General features: G+C 39.5%; 2 protein-coding genes and 1 long non-coding RNA gene across 5 annotated transcripts in view; 1 reads left to right on the plus strand and 2 right to left on the minus strand.

Moving 5' to 3' along the window:
* The window catches only part of A2M (alpha-2-macroglobulin), a 69,092-nt gene extending 68,102 nt beyond the window's left edge, over positions 1-990 (minus strand). Inside the window, exon 1 of the mRNA XM_024733186.1 lies at positions 861-990. Within this exon, the coding sequence (XP_024588954.1) occupies positions 861-946 (86 nt within the window). The 5' untranslated portion in view covers positions 947-990. The remainder of the gene's footprint in view (positions 1-860) is intronic.
* LOC112391755 (uncharacterized) overlaps positions 1-19,550 on the plus strand; it is a 133,313-nt gene that overhangs the window by 108,985 nt on the left and 4,778 nt on the right. For 2 of the 3 annotated variants that reach the window (XR_003001559.1, XR_003001558.1), the window contains exons 5-6: positions 15,611-15,863; positions 16,287-16,420. The exons of the other annotated variant lie outside the window; for it this stretch is intronic. This is a non-coding gene — a long non-coding RNA (uncharacterized LOC112391755). Of the gene's footprint in view, positions 1-15,610; positions 15,864-16,286; positions 16,421-19,550 lie in introns of those variants that run through there. 3 annotated transcript variants of the gene reach the window in all.
* Positions 12,876-19,550, minus strand: part of LOC112391751 (pregnancy zone protein-like) — a 41,301-nt gene continuing 34,626 nt past the window's right edge. Inside the window, exons 26-36 of the mRNA XM_024733188.1 lie at positions 18,999-19,155; positions 18,543-18,617; positions 18,103-18,280; positions 17,449-17,672; positions 16,352-16,570; positions 16,048-16,178; positions 15,588-15,678; positions 14,968-15,036; positions 14,467-14,569; positions 13,633-13,674; positions 12,876-12,997 (exon numbers count right to left, since the gene is read on the minus strand). Of these exons, the coding sequence (XP_024588956.1) occupies positions 12,975-12,997; positions 13,633-13,674; positions 14,467-14,569; positions 14,968-15,036; positions 15,588-15,678; positions 16,048-16,178; positions 16,352-16,570; positions 17,449-17,672; positions 18,103-18,280; positions 18,543-18,617; positions 18,999-19,155 (1,312 nt within the window). The 3' untranslated portion in view covers positions 12,876-12,974. The remainder of the gene's footprint in view (positions 12,998-13,632; positions 13,675-14,466; positions 14,570-14,967; positions 15,037-15,587; positions 15,679-16,047; positions 16,179-16,351; positions 16,571-17,448; positions 17,673-18,102; positions 18,281-18,542; positions 18,618-18,998; positions 19,156-19,550) is intronic.

Raw genomic sequence — 19,550 nt, forward strand, 5'->3', positions numbered from 1 at the left:
TCTAATATCCAACAATCTATGTACACTCTTGCCTTACCTAAATCCCAGCCACATTCCCATCTACATTCACCTAACCACTTCACCTTTCCCATTATAATTTTGAAGCAAAACCTGTAAATATTTCAATACGTATTTCCAGAAGAAAAGGATTATTTTTTAAGCAAAAACGCATTCTCATTATTATACATAAACATTTAGCAAAATATTTTAATATCACAAATATTTAAATATTCAGCCAGTAAAAATTTATAACTGCTTATTAAAATGTCATGATGTTTTAAAAAATGTCTTTGGAATCAAGATCAAAATTAGGTCTATACATTGTGATTGATTGATTGATGTGCCTTTTATATCTTTTTAATTCCATAGGCTCTCTCTGCTTCTCCTTCTGGGACATTTTATTTGTTGGATAAATCAAATTCTTTGTCAGTTTTCCACAGTATGGATTTTGCAAATTATATGCTCATGATCTAATTTAACACATTCATTACTTTCTGTACACATATAATCTACAATATGAGTTAAATTACTCCTGACTGTACATTTTAAGTATTTTTGTAGTCAATACCTTCCATCTGAAAGAATGATTCTGTGAGGGTGGAGTCTGAGATTTTGGTGTCTAATCAAATCATGCTTCCTAATGACTACATATTGTGTTTATGACTGTTACTGACCCACTGAAAAACATTATTTCAAGAATGTAAGATAGATGAAAGACAAAATGTATTACTCTATTATAATTTTAAGATATCTTAAGGAATGGAAGGGTAGCATTTAATAGGAAAGGCAAAGCAAAGATATAAGGGAGAGACTGAAATAAAAAACAGACTCTTGAGGAAGGGACTTTGGGTGAGACTTACGGTTCTGCAGAATCTGAGGTGTTGGTAGAAAACAGGACGAGGAGAAATAGCATGAGACAGGAGTGAAGAAGTCTGCCTTTCCCCATAGTGAGGGACAAATCACAGGTGTCGTATCGTGCCCAGCTCCCAGCTCTCAGCCTGGTCCCTGAGACCTTTCGAATTTACCAGGCTTTATGTGGCTGCTATTTGCAAACAAGCTCCACCCCAATGCCTCCAAACAGAGTTTTAGTTGAGCACAGGTCCCCTGAAAGGGTTGATGCTCTCAGCGATTGCCTCATTACTCTCAAGGCTAAACTCTGTCTGACAGGCTCTGAGTCATTTCCAGAGGATAAAATTTATGTTCTAGTGAGAATGAACTTTCTTTAACTTTGACAGCAAAGCTCCTGATGAGGAACTTTGAATCCACCTTTCTTCAACGCCTTCAAAATTCTTACAAGCAGGTGTCAAAGAAAGCTATCTTTGAAGATCACGGGACATGTCACTATGCCAGTAACTCATAATACAGATTCATGTCTGTGATTGAGTGAGGTATAACTTTAACTTTAGGGTGATTTCTTTTCTTTTTTTTTTTTTTAAGGAAAGAACCTTTGTTTTTAATTAATTAATTAATTATCTTTGGCTGTGTTGGGTCTTCGTTTCTGCCCGTGGGCTTTCTCTAGTTGAGGTGAGCGGGGGCTACTCTTCGTTGTGGTGCACGGGCTTCTCATTGCAGTGGCTTCTCTTGTTGTGCAGCACGGGCTCTAGGCATGCAGGCTTCAGTAGTTGTGGCATGTGGGGTCAGTAGTTGTGGCACATGGGCTTAGTTGCTTCACAGCATGTGGGATCTTCCCAGCTCAGTGATCGAACCCGTGTCCCCTGCATTGGCAGACAGATTCTTAACCACTGCACCACCAGGGAAGTCCTAGGGGTATTTCTTGACAGAGGATTGAGTACAAGGCCCTGGGAGAAAGTAATTCAAAAGAAGTGCTTGTGCATGACTAAAACTGCAGGTGTCCCCCACAAGCCCCCTGCACCCCTCCCCTCAGCACTCTCTCCTGGCCTCCCTCAAGCTTCAGGCAAGCCCTGCTCCCAGCACTCTTCCCCTGCATCACTAAAGCTGCAGATGTGCCCCACCCTCAGTGCTCTCCTGCAGCCTTGCTAAGGCTGGGGTCCGGGGGGATGGTAAGCACAGTTTGCACAGGACACCTCTTGATCACCTGGTGCTGGTGGCCAGAGGGTCTAACCTCCCTGGGCCCCACAAGTCTGTGACAATTAGAAAGACAGCTCTAGGTAGGCTACCACACCCAGGGCACTGCACAGACAGCAGAAAGAAGCATACCCACAGTGTGCTGTGAAAAAGGCATTTACTTGTCCTGGAACTTCAACCTGGGGGACATGCTTCAGGATTTCCACTCATCTAGAGGCTGCAGACACACTCGTGGGGAACATAGGCAGGAAGACATCATCGTGGCACCCTCCCCTGACCTTGCCATGGCTTGCTGGTACCTTCCAGAAGTGAGCATATACACCATATGAAACCTCAATTTTGCAACTGTTGCCTAGGGAAATATCCCCAGATCTCCTGGTCTGGAGGTCAGCAGGGTCAACAATTGCAGACCCACAGAACTATATATATTTACATAGTTTAAAGCTGCTGCCCGAGGATCTGGCTTTTGATCAGCCTGAAACTAGGTGCTGACTGAGCTCACTCTTTTTGGAACACATACAGGTCTTGAAACACCCTCAACAACTGGGACCTATCAAGAACAAAACTTAGACAATCACACAGGTTTGAGAGATAACCAAAAACTAGGGAAAGGATAAATGCTGTTTCATCTCCTACACAAAGCCACTCCTTCCAGACTGGGAGAGTTAGCTCTTTCACTTAATATGTAGACTCAAACACAGAGAGTCAAGCAAAATGAGGAAACAGAGGAAGATGCTTCAAATGATAGACCAAAACAAAACCTCAGAAAAAGACTTTAATAAAATGGAGGTAAGAAATCTATCTGAAAAGAAGAGTTCATATAGTCAAAAAGTGCTCACTGAACTTAGGAAAGAATGGATGAACATAGAGTTTCAACAAAGAGATGGATAATGTAAGAAAGTGCCAAACAGAAGCCACAGAGCTGAAGAATATAATAAATGAACTGAAAATAGGCTTGAGGGGTTTAATGGAAGACTAAGTGAAGCAGAAGATCGGATCAGTGACCTGAAAGGCAGAGCAGCAGAACTCACCCAAATAGAGCAGCAAAGAGAAAAAAGAATTTAGAAAGAGTGGAGATAGTTTAAGAGGCACAACATCAAGTAGGATAACATTCATATTATAGGAGTCCCAGAAGGAGAACAGAGAGAGGAAGAGACAGAAAATTTATTTGAGAAATAACGGCTGAAAACGTCCCTAACCTGGAAGAAACAGACATCCAGGTTCAGGAAGCACAGAGTTCCTTATAAGAGGAATCAAAGAGATCTATACCAAGGCACGTTATAATTTAAATATCAAAAGTTAAAGAATCTTAAAAACAGCAAGAGAAAAAAAACCCCAACAACTTGTTACATACAAGGGAAACCTCTAAGATTATCAGCTGAGTTTTCAGCAGAAACTCTGCAGGCCAGGAGGGAGTGGCACAATAGATTCAAAGTTGTGAAGGAAAAAACTTCCAGCCAAGAATCTCTACCCAGCAAGGCCATCATTTAGAACTGAAGGAGAGATAAAGAGTTTTCCACAGAAGAAAAAGCTAAAGGAGTTCATCACCACTAAACCAACTTTACAAGAAATGTTAAAGGGACTTCCTTAAGCTGGAAAGAAAAGGTACTAACAAATAAGAAAACATATGTAAGTAAAAATCTCACTGGTAAAGGCAAGTATACAGTAAAGATAGTGGGTTAAGCTCTTGTAAAGCTAGTATGAAGGTTAAAAGACAAAAGAGTAAAATTAACAACCACAATAAGTAGGTAGTTAACAAGTTAAAGGAAACTCAAAATAAAAAGGTGTAAAATATGGCATAAAGACATAAAGTGTGGGAAGGGGAAGTAAAAAGGTAGAGTTTTTAAGAATGTGTTCAAATTTAACTTGCTAACACCTTGAAATAGACTGTTACATATATAGGCTGTTATATGTGAACCTCAAGTTAACCACAAGCAAAAGCCTATAGCAGATGTACAAAAGATAATGAGAAAGGAATCTAAACGTAACACTAAAGAAAGTCGCCGAACCACAAAGGAACGGAGTAGGAGAAGAAGAAAGGAACAGCGAAGAACTATAAAAGCAGCAAGAAAACAACTAACAGAATTTTAAAAAGCTTGTGAAACTTACTATAAAATATTATATTAATGCAAAGCTAAAATTTGGGTTTCTCTTTGTTAAATGGTATATTGGTTTTAGAAAGTAAATTGTGGTCATTTATCTGGAATATAGTAGGTATTATTCAAATATATTGTGTTTTTAATGAATCTGAGAAAAGTCATTTTTCTTTTATTTATGCTGTATCTAACTCTCAATTTAGTAGATTTTGCTCTTAACAGTGTGAGTTTATTATTTTTTTCTGTTGCAATGTGTCCAGATAACATTTATTCAATATTGCATCAGAATATTTCTCTCTGCTTTGTGTTGGCTTTACAATCATGTTATCTTCTTTTAAGTTAAAAATATTTTATCACTTTGATGAAATAATAGGTAATAAAGGATTGCTTCTCCTGTTTAATCTAGATAGCAGTTGCAATTTAGCAACTCTCTTTTTCGTTCCAAGATTGAATCCTAAATTAACAACAATTAAATTCAGCATAGTTTTCATTATATTTATTAATTAGCTTATTAGTGTTGTAAGAGATACATGGGAAAAATGATCAAATTGGAAGATACACTCAGCCTTCCCTAGGTTAAGTTTGTATAGGTAGAATATTATTAATATAAATATTTCAGAAATTGTACCTTTTATGTGAAGGCTCTGGAGATTTGTCAGTGTCTTCCCTGATAATAGCATATACTTAAGAAAATGTTTTCTTAAGAAAACATTGATGAAAACTATAAAATAGCTATGTGCAGTATGACTACAGAAAACTTTGCCATCCTTCATATGATGTTATTGGTTACTGTGATAAATTAAGTAATTTTATTATCAAGCAGGTATCTGCTTCTTGATGCTTGCTGAAGGCTTCTGGAAAGGATTCTACTACATCCTCTGAACTTTGATACCTCAGAGAATAGACTCTTGGATTCAGGTTTCTGAGCTGTTATTCCTTAGACAACTTTCAGACTGTACTAGTGGATCAAGACAGGATTTCCATGACTCTTTTTACTTTAAAAACAAATGTAGTGTATATATGTCCATGCCACTCTCTCATTTTGTCACAGCTTACCCTTCCCCCTCCCCGTATCCTCAAGTCCATTCTCTAGTAGGTCTGTGTCTTTATTCCCATCTTGCCCCTAGGTTCTTCATGACCTTTTTTTTTTCCTTAGATTCCATATCTATATGTTAGCATACGGTATTTGTTTTTCTATTTCTGACTTACTTCACTCTGTGCGACAGACTCTAGGTCCATCCACCTCACTACAAATAACTCAATTTCATTTCTTTTTATGGCTGAGTAATATTCCATTGTATCTGTGTGCCACATCTTCTTTATCCATTCATCTGTCGATGGACACTTAGATTGCTTCCATGTCCTGACTATTGTAAATAGAGTTGCAATAAACATTTTGGTACATGACTCTTTTTGAATTATGGTTTTCTCAGGGTATATGCCCAGTAGTGGGATTGCTGGGTCATATGGTAGTTCTATTTTTAGTTTTTTAAGGAACCTCTATACTGTTCTCCATACTGGCTATGTCAATTTACATTCCCACTAGCAGTGCAAGAGGGTTCCCTTTTCTCCACACCCTCTCCAGCATTTATTGTTTCTAGATTTTTTGATGATGGCCATTCTGACTGGTGTGAGATGATATCTCATTGTAGTTTTGATTTGCATTTCTCTAATGATTAATGATGTTGAGCATCCTTTCATGTGTTTGTTGGCAATCTGTATAACTTCTTTGGAGAAATGTCTATTTAGTTTTTCTGCCCATTTTTGGATTGGGTTGTTTGTTTTTTTGATATTGAGCTGCATGAGCTGCTTATAAATTTCGGAGATTAATCCTTTATCAGTTGCTTCATTTGCAAATATTTGCTCCCATTCTAAGTGTTGTCTTTTTGTCTTGTTTATGGCTTCCTTTGCTGTGCAAAAGCTTTTAAATTTCATTAGGTCCCATTTGTTTATTTTTGTTTTTGTTTCCATTTCTCTAGGAGGTGGGTCAAAAAGGATCTTGCTGTGATTTATGTCATAGAGTGTTCTGCCTATGTTTTCCTCTAAGAGTTTGATAGTATCTGGCCTTACATTTAGGTCTTTAATCCATTTTGAGTTTATTTTTGTGTATGGTGTTAGGGAGTGTTCTAATTTCATTCTTTTACATGTACCTGTCCAGTTTTCCCAGCGCCACTTATTGAAGAGGCTGTCTTTTCTCCATTGTACATTTTTGCCTCCTTTGTCAAAGATAAGTTGACCATAAGTGCGTGGGTTTATCTCTGGGCTTTCTATCCTGTTCCATTGATCTATCTTTCTGTTTTTGTGCCAGTACCATACTGTCTTGATTTATATAGCTTTGTAGTATAGTCTGAAGTCTGGGATCCTGATTCCTCCAGCTTCATTTTTCTTTCTCAAGAAAACATTGCTGCAGCTATTCGGGGTCTTTTGTGTTTCCATACAAATTGTGAAATTTTTTGTTCTAGTTCTTTGGAAAATGCCAGTGATAGTTTGATAGGGATTGCATTGAATCTGTAGATTGCTTTGGGTAGTACAGTAATTTTCATAATGTTGATTCTTCCAATCAAGGAACATGGTATATTTCTCCATCTATTTGTATCATCTTTAATTTCTTTCATCAGTGTCTTATAATTTTCTGCATACAGGTCTTTTGTCATCCATTGGTGAAAGTAGGATTGTGTGATTGTGTTATGTATGAAATGTATGAAAGTATGATTGGGTTACTGTCAATTTCCCCTTTTATGGCTGTTAGTATTTGCCTTATGTATTGAGGTGCTCCTGTGTTGGGCACATAAATATTTACAGTTGTTATATCTTATTCTTGGATTTGTCCTTTGATCATTATGTAGTGTCCTTCTTTGTCTCTTGTAATAGTCTTTGTTTTAAAGTCTATTTTGTCTGATATGAGAATTGCTACTCCAGCTTTCTAAGAAGTTCCTTTAGTATTTGTATAAAGCTGGTTTAGTGGTGCTGAGCTCTCTTAGTTTTTGCTTGTCTGGAAAGGTTTTAATTTCTCCATCAAATCTGAATGAGATCCTTGCTGGGTAGAGTAATCTTGGTTATAGGTTTTTCCCTTTCATCACTATAGTTATTTCCACTATTTTATCTTCCAGGTCACTTATCCGTTCTTCTGCCTCAGTTATTCTATTGATCCGTTCTAGAGAATTTTTAATTTCATCTATTGCATTCTCATTTTTTGTTTGCTCTTTAGTTCTTCTAGGTCCTTGTGAAACATTTCTTGTATTTTCTCCATTCTATTTCCAAGATTTTGGATCATCTTTACTATCATTATTCTGAATTCTTTTTCAGGTAGCATGCCTATTTCCTCTTCATGTGTTAGGTCTGGTGGGTTTTTACCTTGCCCCTTCATCTGCTGTGTGTTTCTCTGTCTTCTCATTTTGCTTAACTTACTGTGTTTGGGGTCTCCTTTTCGCAGACTGCAGGTTCATAGTTCCCGTTGTTTTTGGTGTTTGCCCCGAGTGGCTAATATTGGTTCAGTTGTGTAGGCTTCCTGGTGGAGGGGACTAGTGCCTGTGTTCTGGTGGATGAGGCTGGATCTTGTCTTTCTGGTGGGCAGGTCCAAGTCTGGTGGTGTGTTTTGGGGTGTCTGTGACCTTATTATTACTTTAGGCAGCCTCTCTGCTAATGGGCGGGTTTGTGTTCCTGTCTTGCTAGTTGTTTGACAAAGGGTGTCCAGCAGTATACCTTGCTGGTCGTTGAGTGGAGCTGGGTCTTGGCTTTGAGATGGAAATCTCTGGGAGATTTTTGCCATTTGATATTACATGGAGCTGGGAGGTCTCTGGTATACCAATGTCCTGAACTTGGCTCTCCCACCTCAGAGGCACAGCCCAATTCCTCGGTGGAACACCAAGAGCCTGTCATCCACATGGCTCAGAATAAAAGGGAGAAAAAAAGAAAGAATGAAAAAGATAAAATAAAATAAAGTTATTAAAATAAAAACTAATTATTAAAAATAATTTAAAAAGTAATAAAAAAAGAAAGAAGAGAGCAACCAAGCCAAAAAACAAATCCACCAGTGATAACAAGTGGTAAAAACTATACTAACAAAAAGAGAAGAAAAGAAAAAAAAACGGACAGAACCCTAGGACAAATGGTAAAAGCAAAGCTATACAGACAAAATCTCACAAACATACACATACACAGTCACAAAAAGAGAAAAAGGGGGGGAAAATATATATATATTGATGCTCCCAAAGTCCACCTCCTCAATTTGGGATGATTCGCTATCTATTCAGGTATTCCGCAGATGCAGGGTACGTCAGGTTGATTGTGGAGATTTAATCCGCTGCTCCTGAGGCTGCTGGGAGAGATTTCCCTTTCACTTCTTTGTTCGCACAGCTCCTGGGGTTCAGCTTTGGATTTGGACCCGCCTCTGAGTGTAGGTCGCCTGAGGGTGTCTGTTCTTTGCTCAGACAGGACGGGGTTAAAGGAGCCGCTGATTCAGGGGCTCTGGCTCACTCAGGCCGGGGGGAGGAAGGGGTACGGAGTGCGGGGCGGGCCTGCGGCGGCAGAGGCCGGCGTGACGTTGCACCAGCCTGAGGTGCGCCGTGTGTTCTCCTGGGGAAGTTGTCCCTGGATCCCGGGACCCTGGCAGTGGCGGGCTGCACAGGCTCCCCGGAAGGGGGTTGTGGATAGTGACCTGTGCTCGCACACAGGCTCCCAGGAGGGGCGGTGTGGATACTGACCTGTGCTCGCACACGCTTCTTGGTGGTGGTAGCAGTGGCCTTAGCGTCTCATGCCCGTCTCTGGGGTCTGTGCTGATAGCTGCTGCTCGCACCATCTCAGGACCTCCTTTAAGTGGCGCTCTGAATCCCCTCTCCTCGCGCACCAGGAAACAAAGAGGCAAGAAAAAGTCTCTTGCCTCTTCGGCAGTTCCAGACCTTTTCCCGGACTCCCTCCCGGCTAGCCATGGTGCACTTAACCCCTTCAGGCTGTGTTCACGCCGCCAACCCCAGTCCTCTCCCTGGGATCCGACCGAAGCCCGAGGCTCAGCTCCCAGCCCCTGCCCGCCCCGGCGGGTGAGCTGACAAGCCTCTCAGGCTGGTGAGTGCCGGTCGGCCCCGATCCTCTGTGCGGGAATCTCTCCGCTTTGCCCTCCGCAACCCTGTGGCTGCGCTCTCCTCCGCGGCTCCGAAGCTTCCCCCCTCCGCCACCCGCAGTCTCCGCCCGCGAAGGGGCTTCCCAGTGTGTGTAAACCTTTCCTCCTTCAAAGCTCCCTCCCACTGGTGCAGGGCCTGTCCCTATTCTTTTGTCTGTTTTTTCTTTTTTGTTTTGCCCTACCCAGGTACGTGGGGAGTTTCTTGCCTTTTGGGAGGTCTGAGGTCTTCTGCCAGCGTTCAGTAGGTGTTCTGTAGGGGTTGTTCCACATGTAGATGTATTTCTGATGTATTTGTGGGGAGGAAGATTGATCTCCGCATCTTACTCTTCCGCCATCTTGAAGCTTCTCCCTCCAAATAATGTTTTAAGGCATGGAATTGTCTAAGTGTAGACGAGAGATATGTGTGCTAAACCATCAAAAGCATGAAAACAGCCCCACTCTGCACAAATGGACTGTATCAGAAATTAGAAAGATCAGAATTAATTTGCTTTCTTCTTCCTGCCATTGCTTAGAAGATGGACTATCTATAATGCATCTCTGAAATAATTTTTTAAAAAAATCTTTCAGTGGTTTCTATCAACAAATAAGAAATATTGTTCTAGTCTTTCCTTATCTTGTAATTTTATTTTTGCCCTTATCTTTTAATTTGTCTCCTTGTATACACTGTATTATGCATTCAACTTATCTTACTATTTATGTCCATGAAATTAATCTCTAATTTTTATTTTGTAGTTCAGGCCAAATTCAGAAATTAAGTCAGAATTAGAATTCACTTCATGTGAAATGAATAAATGAACATAAAATGTGTCTGAATAGGGAAGGCTAAATATTGTAAAAAAGTTGACATAATCATTATAAATTTATTAGTATTCAATGAATTTCCAAACAATGCTCAGTGTGACTATGGGGATAATTCACGTCATAAAAAGATTTCAAAATTTTACCTGGAATAAATAATAAGCTTAGTATTGCAAAGAAAAGGTGAAAACAGAGAAATGAGAATGGACCAGCCAGAATAATTATTAAAATATTTTATTAAGCCCCAGTAATTCAAATATTTTAGTACATGTGAAAGAACAGACTAGCTAATCAATGAAATAGAATAAATCACTTAGAAACAAGTCTTAAAACATATGCTAATTTAATTTGTGATAAAGGAGTCATGTTGTATTAGCAGGGAAATATTGAATTGGTTCATAAATGATAATGGGACTATTAGAAAGCTACATACATGAGAAAAAATGTCAGTTTAGATACTCACTCACTCACCAAACAATAGAAAACAAAATAATTTAAGATGGAATCAAATGTAAAAATTTGAATCAGGACTTTTTCTTCTACACCTGCATGATTTCATCACCACAAAGATCTCTCTAATGCTATCCCTTTGTAAGTCACATCCGTCCCCACTGGCTCTAGCCTCCATAAAGCCTGGAAACCACCAATTAATTTTCCATTTCTATGATTTTGCCATTTCAAGAATGTTATATGAAAGGAATCACACAGTATGACCTTTTGAAATTGTCTTTCTTTTCACTCAGTGTAATGTTTTGGAGATCCATCCAAGTTGTTGCCTGTATCAGTACTTTGTCCCTCTTTATTACCGACTAGTATTCCATAGTATGAATGTACCACAGGTAGTTTAACCTTTCACCTACTGATGGACGTTTTGGTTGTTTCCAATATTTGGAAATATTGTTTTCTTTTCCCCACCTTCCTGTGGGTTACTTGAACATTTTTTAAAATTTCATTTTGATTTATCTATAGTTTCTTTGCTTATACCTCTTTGCATGATTTTTCAGTGTTTTAAAAAACACTGTGGGCAGTTAGGAACCAAGATGGTGGAGTAGAAGGATGTGCTCTCACTTCCTCTTGTGAGAACACCAGAATCACAACTAGCTGCTGGACACTCATTGACAGGAAGACACTGGAACTCACCAAAAAAGATGCCCCACATCCAAAGACAAAGGAGAAGCCACAATGAGACGGTAGGAGGGGCGCAATCACAGTAAAATCAAATCCCATAACTGCTGGGTGGGTGACTCACAGACTGGAGAACACTTATACTACAGAAGTCCACCCACTGGAGTGAAGGTTCTGAGCCCCACGTCAGGTTCCCAACCTGGGGGTCCGACAATGGGAGGAGGAATTCCCAGAGAATCAGACTTTGAAGGCTAGTGGGATTTGATTGCAGGACTTCAACAGGACTGGGGGAAACAGAGACTTCACTCTTGGAGGGCACACACAAAGTAATGTGCATATTGGGACCCAGGGGAAGGAGCAGTGACCCCAGGGGAGACTGAACCAGACCTACCTGCTAGTGTTGGAGGGTCTCCTGCAGATGTGGGGGGTGGCTGTGTCTCACCGTGGGGATAAGGACACTAGCAGCAGAAGTTCTGGGAAGTACTCCTTTGGCCCTCCCAGAGTCTGCCATTAGCCCCACCAAAGAGCCCAGGTAGGCTCCAGTGTTGGGTTGCCTCAGGCCAAACAACCAAAAGGGAGGGAACCCGGCCTCACCCATCAGCAGTCAAGCGGATTGAAGTTTTACTGAGCTCTGCCCACCAGAGCAACACCCAGCTCTACCCACCACCAGTCCCTCCCACCAGGAAACTTGCACAAGCCTCTTAGATAGCTACATACACCAGAGGGCAGACAGCAGAAGCAAGAAGAACTACAATCCTGCAGACTGTGGAACAAAAACCACATTCACAGAAAGACAGACAAGATGAAAAGGCAGAGGGCTATGTACCAGATGAAGGAACAAGATAAAACCCCAGAAAAACAACTAAATGAAGTGGAGATAGGCAACCTTCCAGAAAAAGAATTCAGAATAATGATAGTGAAGATGATCCAGGACCTCGGAAAAAGAATGGAGGCAAAGATCGAGAAGATGCAAGAAATGTTTAGCAAAGACCTAGAAGAATTAAAGAACAAACAAACAGAGATGAGCAATACAATAACTGAAATGAAAAATACACTAGAAGGAATCAATAGGAGAGTAACTGAGGCAGAAGAAGGGATAAGTGACCTGGAAGACAGAATGGTGGAACTCATTGCCATATAACAGAATAAGAAAAAAGGATGAAAAGAACTGAAGACAGCCTAAGAGACCTCTGGGACAACATTAAATGCAACAACATTTGCATTATAGGGGTCCCAGAAGGAGAAGAGACAGATAAAGGACCCAAGAAAATATTTGAAGAGATTATAGTTGAAAACTTCCCTAACATGGGAAAGGAAATAGCCACCCAAGTCCAGGAAGCACAGAGAGTCCCATACAGGATAGACCCAAGGAGAAATACGCTGAGACACACAGTAATTAAACTGACAAAAATTAAAGACAAAAATTATTGAAAGCAGCAAGGGAAAAACGACAAATAACATACAAGGGAACTCCCATAAGGTTAACAGCTGGTTTCTCAGCAGAAACTCTACAAGCCAGAAGGGAATGGCATGATATACTTAAAGTGATGAAAGGGAAGAACCTACAACCAAGAAAAAACACTGTGGAGAATGGATATGCATTTTAGAAGGGAAATATAACATTGATAACAAAATAAAAGATAGAGTTGTAAATGTCATAAATTTATTTGACACACAAATTTCATGTACTTCCAATTCCCGTCCCTTCTTTCTCCCACTGTTTTCTCTCCTGATAAGTCTTTGTTGTTCATTTCTGGAAAAGTTCATCTGATGAAGTTTGTACGTTTCCATCTTCAAGCATTTCCGTGTTCAGATTCTAAACAGTAGAAGAAAAGTTAGAAATATTAGGGAAATTTTGTGATCTAATAAAGGAAAAATTTTTCATATTTTAATTATAAATATTTGAACTTAATAAGTTTAATTATTTTTAATGATAAGGTTGTTCTCAGTTTTTTCATGTTTTAAAGTGGAAAGTGGAAGGTCTCACAGCAAGTGTTGTATTGTTAAAGATGAACACTGTCAATCAGCCTAAAGGAAGGTCTTGTAGATCACATCTCTTGTGCTGTGTTATATGGATAATTTATAGTGAACAGTCCCCTGACTTTAACTAGTATAAGTTTAGAAACATCCCAGAAAGGCCGTGGGTAATAAATATATCACCACTGAGTATAGAAACATAAACTAAATATTAGATGAGTTCCCTTTTTTATGTGGCAAATTCCTGGATTCATCTTCAAACAAGTCAACCCAGACACCAGTAATTATATTTTACTTGCATTTTTTTCTGCTGTGAAATTCTATAATACATTTTAGATAGTTCAATTCATAAATGATTTACCAAGGAGTTTTATAATATGGTAAGGATATGCTCAAGAAGCAGCTTTACACAGACAACACATATTTTATTTATTTTCTTTTTGTTGGCATTAGATTTTACTGTTTATACTTTACCAGTACTGCAGGGAACACTGTACTCTTCAATGGTGAATTCCTCTGAAATGCAAAAATGATGAGACACAGTGAAGACATTCAGTAATAGGCACATGAATGGTTAATTGTAAATAAAGTGTGTAAGCTACGAAAGAAAGTATAAAGCACAGTTACAGAGCCAATAAAAGGACTTACTTCTGTACTAAGCCTTTTGGGATTGGTTAGTGAGGAGCAAGAGAAAATTGGGCTTGGACATAAAGTTGAGGAGCAGATTTCACAAATGGATAACTGTCTTTCTATAGGACACTGTATAGCCCTTTTTCACAACTACGTTTTTCTTATTGGAGTTGTACGTTCCTCTCTGAACCTTTTCTTTTCTAAGAAAGAGTAAAGTTTGAACACTACCAGCATGCTAAGATACTGGTAAGTTTCTACTTCAAAGTCATGAGCAAATGGAAGAATTTCCTGACATATTATACAAAGTTTCCCAAAATTTGTGAAACTATCTGAGGCCCAAATCAAAAATAGAACAAATTTTGGGTCTCATATCACACATTTTTAGTTATTGCCACCCTTCTTTTCTTTCTGGAATAATTCAGTCCAGAAAAAACGTCATAGGGGAATTTAGAAAAAATTGATCCCCTTATTGCTTTATGATCAATTTATAAGAATGATTCTAATACTTGTTTGGGGGCATAAGACAGATTAATATACAGGAATATGCTTATCCTGTGATCATAAACTCAACTCTTTCTTCCAGTGAAAGATTGTGGAGTTTTCTTTCAGCTAAGGTGACCCTGTCCTAGTTAGTCATCTTTTTCCTTTCAAGGCTCAGCATGTCTGAATCCCACTCACCTGTCTCATAATAATCATAGGCCTTTACGGTAGCTGGTTTTAAATTCTTTATTGGGATGTTTCGTTCCACTGAGAAGGAGAAACTCAAGCTTTGATGGGTTAGCTGGAGAGACAGGAAAACTGAATTGGAATCAAAGATTAACTCAGTTACTCTTTTCTTAAGATAGTATCAAACCCTGTACTTATGCTGTCCTCTGCACCAAAACCTGTGGAAAGAACGAGAGGTTTTAAGACTTGCATAATACACTCAATGACAGATAAAAGAAGGGCAAAAAGACGATTTTATGGACAGTCAAATGTAGTAAATTGAGCTTTGTTGACCTGGCCCAGCTTCGTTTCCCTCTGTAGCTATTTTCTTTCCCCACAATTCATAAATGCTATACCAGGGAGTTTTCTAATATGGTAAGTTGTGTAGGTGAAATACACTCTTTGGAACCTGGGTTGGTTTGTTAGAATCTGTAGTGGTTCTTCCAGATCTAGCAGAATCACAGAGAATCTTACCTCTTCAAAGTAAATCAGGACGTGGTTGGTGCTCACGTCAGTCCTTTGAATCTGAGGCCTTTCTTGGAGCTGTTGACCAAGAGGAAAGGCCAAAGATATGGGATGAGGAACTTTCAGGCTGAGGCAGTTTTCAGGTATTTATGTTCTAAATGGCTTCTCAGAGACATCCAAACACTAATTTTGATTTCTTCAAGAATAATAGTAATAATAATAAAAATAATAAAAGTAATATGTATTAAACCCTCCTTATCTATCTATCTGTCTATCTATCATCTATTTAGAGAGGGAATTATCTTGCAACTATTAAAAAAAAGGAGAATATATGTATATGCTTACATATGATATAGTCTCCCTTTTTCTTTTTGTACATAGTTGGAAGATAATTCAATGCACTACACATTCCTAGAAGTCTCAGGGCCTGCTGGAACATTATTAACCATGTTTATGATTTATATCTTATAGTTGAGACCACATAGCTAGGATGCCCACTTTTAAAATGATGGAAACACACACTAGAGAAACAAGTTTGAGGGAATAAACCTCTTGGAGAACTGAATCAACAAAATAAAATTGACAGCATTTGCCATGACGTTGCTATCTGTAAGAAACTTAGGGTTTACCTTTTTCACTGATGCTTTCACAGGTATGAAGCCTGATACCATCTTCACATCAACAATGACCATGTTGGAGCTGGGTCGTTCCCCAGTATAACTACGAAGTCAAGGCATAGGGACAAAGCAGTCAAACAAAATTCTTTGGAATTCATTCAAGACAGAAGTCTCTCCTCTTTTATTTCTACCGTTCCTTATCCCTGGCTACCACTCAGCTTTGCCATCTACTCTATTTTCTTCTGCTATAGTTGTTTGGAAAACTCATTATGAATGCATACTCTGCAGGTATGGTAACATCATATTCTCAATGTTAAGGCTTTTCAGTAAGAGTGAAGAAAATTTTCTTTTAAATAACTATTGCAAGAATTTCTTGTTTATTATGTATGACCTTGGACAGTGAAGATCCCCTGCACAAGAAACTCTATTTCACTATATTCTACAAAATGTCTCATAGTGGTTTAGGATTTACCTAATGTTGATGAGAATCTGGACTTTGCTGTGAGCATTGACTCCATCACAATTCTTGGGGAGAGTATCAACTTTCAGAGTAAAGGGAGATTTTCCTTCTTTCTTGGGCAGGATATTATATCTCAGGGATGTCTAAAACAAATTGAAAAAAAAAATCCTTTATTTTTACACTCAAACAGTCTATCTCTTCTACGTGATTTATACCTCCCCTTAGGACATGTTTCTTTTTCTATTTTGAAGTTCAAATGGAATTTTTGAGACTTGTTCTCCCATTTGTGGCATCGCCTGAACCCTGGCAGTCTCACCTGGAGGTACACACATCCCGACCCTGACACTGCCATGCTGTACTCCCCTGGAACCTCTGGCAAAGCGACCTCCTGCAGCAATAGGCGATTGCCTTCATCTACTTGGAATTCTTCAGAGAAGGTCTCTGAAGACTTGATGGTGACTGTAGCTGCTTTCTCCCTTTTAGTGAAAGTTGCTGCTCCATACTTGGAGAGCGCTTGGAGAGCTACCACTGTATCCTGAAAAAAGATGGGTTCAGAAAGCACAGGAGAGGAAGGTAACAAAATCATACCAGATGTAAATCATATCAACACTGTTCTCAGAGTTATTTAGTCATAAACACAGTTCATTAACTGGATTTCAAGTCAGTTCAGACCTGGTTATTAATCATGAACTATTCTAGGAACTTTGGGGGAAATGAAGTTTCCTTGTTCAAGTAGTTTACAGTGTACATATGGGAATGAGACTCAAATATTTGACGTAGAGGATATTTCAATAATTATAAATTTATATAACAACATTTGTTGGAAAAATTCAGAGAATGGAGAAGAAATTGGAGCTAGCCTAATAAGAAAATGCTGTGAAGAAGGTGAGAAATAAGATTATCTCTGAATAATGAGAAAGGTTTATAAAGACAGAAGAGAGGCATCAGGCAGTACCAGGGAGGGAAATGTTGTTGTAGTAAAGACATGGAAAAGGGTGAGCCAATTCCAGAAAAAGAGAAGGGATCAGCCTTTTGGCCATGCCACGCAGCGTGAGGAATCTTAGTTCCTTGACCAGGGATCGAAGCTGCACCCCCTGCAGTGGAAGCATGGAGTCTTAACCACTGGACCACCAGGGAAGTCCCCAAGGGAAGTAATCTTATGAAAACATTGCTTTAGGAAGGTTGATCGACTTTATGGATGAGGATCCACTAAGGAGAGAAAATATGAGAGATTGTGCAGAGGACAGAGAAATAATCCATATATAAAATAATGAGGCTGGAACCTTTCTGGTGACGGAGGAATAGACAAAGTATAAATTAGAAACATTATTCAATTATTCAACTCCTAGAATGTGGTTGTGTCTACATGGGTATCAGTATATTTATTTTTCTTCCTAGAGTCTCTTCACAGACCTGAGTGGAGGAGAAGCCCCCACTGGGGTTTTGTTGCTTGGTGATCCATTTCACAATCCGTGTAGCCACAGACAGGTCTTCTGAAGATGGGGCAGGCTGGGCAGTAAGATAGGCAAGGAGAGTGTAAGCTGTCATCTCCACTTCAACAGAAGGAGCCCGGGGTTGATAATAGAGTGCATTAACTTCCTGAGGTTTCCCAGGACGTTGCCAGTGGATTGAGTCCTCTTTGAGATAAAACAGGATACAATCTTAAGCTTAGAGAACATTTTCAAAACCTAATTCATTAATGATCATTATAATTAGAGCTCACCTAGTGAATGGACATACATGAAGTGAAAGTATTAAATAATCACCAATCAAGCTAATCTTTGCCATGAAAGTAAATTGAGGTTCTAGCAAATCACATTGTGTCTGTTACATACTTGTGTGATATTGGAAGCTGGGCTGTTAAAAGTCTGTAATGTGTGAATTGATAAAATGATCCATGTCACCCAGAGAACTTAAGTGTTAGGTCAATAATAAATCGTCATCATCTTCTTATAATAATATAATGGATAGAATATAATATAAGCATGATATGTGTGAATTTAATAGGTCCTCTCCCTTTGATCACTGGTGATTTTTGGAAGTCACTTTTGCAGTAGCAGCTCTTACCTTCTTTTACAGCCTCTTTGTCTAGTGATTCAAGCAGCTCACTTCGTTTGGCCTGGTTTCCTGCTAGAGCAAAGGCATAGGCCAATAATGCCTTGGTATAGACAAGACTTCCTTGGGCCTCTGAAGTAGACTCCCAGGCCCTTTCCAGGCAGAATAGGGCACCGCGGACAACTGGGTGCTATAAAGAAGATGGACCTTAAGATAGAACCAGGCTAATGAACTGTCTCCAGGGTAACCCTAGATTCAATGCCCCGAAGTGCCTGTACAACATCACAGTCTGACCAGAGGGTAATTTTCTTTGCAGCTTCCCAAAGGATCTGTCATGCTTTATGCTCTAGTGAAATATGCTAGTATTAAATAAGATGAAAATCACAACTCATTTTCCTCAGACATTCATGGTACATTCGTGAGGGAGGTCCGGGGAGTGTGGCAGTACATACAGTGGCAGGCAGTGGCACCTCCAGCAGAGCAATGGTGATGTAGGCAGAGAGCGTCACCTCATCGTCTACCCCGCCCTGTAAGGATCAGAGGCAGAGACACTCAAACACTCCAGTATTTATCAGCCAGAGTCAGCTAACTCTAATTTTCCCCTTGGCCATCTTCACTAGAAAGCATCTTTCCTTGGGCAGTATTATTGATTTTCCCCTTCCTCCTTCACCCTAAAATGCTTAAATCTGTCCCAAATCACTTTCCCTCACTTTTATTAATGTATTGGAGCTTTGGGGGGATGCTATTTTCTTTCAATACAAACAACTAATTTATTGCTAGGTTTCAGAAGCTTTAGAGTCTACTTTCCTTCTCAGAGCTATGTCACCAGGACTTGAGGAACCAATAGGAGCATCGTAGCTCCTACATGTCACTGTCTTCAGGGCCCAGAACAAATTTAAAGGCATCACCTTAATAGCATTGTTTAACAATGATCCAGAACGCTGGAAACAACCATTTTCCTTTTGCTTCTGTGAGAGCCAGGTAAGGGAGTTCATGATGTGCGAGTCCTCCACAAAGATGTATGACTGGGCTTGAGCGAAGGACTTGAATACAAATGCAGTGAGCCTGTCCAGCAAGGAAGAGATGGAGACCTGAGGACCATCTCACTTTTAAAGCTCACTTGTGCAGTTGCCTCCAGGTAGCTTCACAGTTCCGTGGAGAAAACTGGTGGCAAGATGATACTTGAATACTGAATATACTCTTATTTGTCCAGCAAACTTCTGAATCTGTTTTAAAACGTCTCAACTTGATGGGTTTCTCCAGAGTCGATACTTTTCACTTTTTTTTCTCATAAAATGTTTGTGAAATGTGTAAAATGTGGTGCCTTCCCACCACCAAAATTGCCATTTTCTGAATGATTTTACTACATCACAGTCTCTTTCCGTCCTTCCCCTCCTCTCCTCCCTTAATGTAGAAGCTTTTTCCTCTATCAATCATTTCACATTATGACATTTTCTGCC

This window comes from Neophocaena asiaeorientalis, unplaced genomic scaffold, assembly GCF_003031525.2.
Source record: "Neophocaena asiaeorientalis asiaeorientalis breed wild unplaced genomic scaffold, Neophocaena_asiaeorientalis_V1.1 scaffold150, whole genome shotgun sequence".
Classification (NCBI taxonomy): domain Eukaryota; kingdom Metazoa; phylum Chordata; class Mammalia; order Artiodactyla; family Phocoenidae; genus Neophocaena; species Neophocaena asiaeorientalis.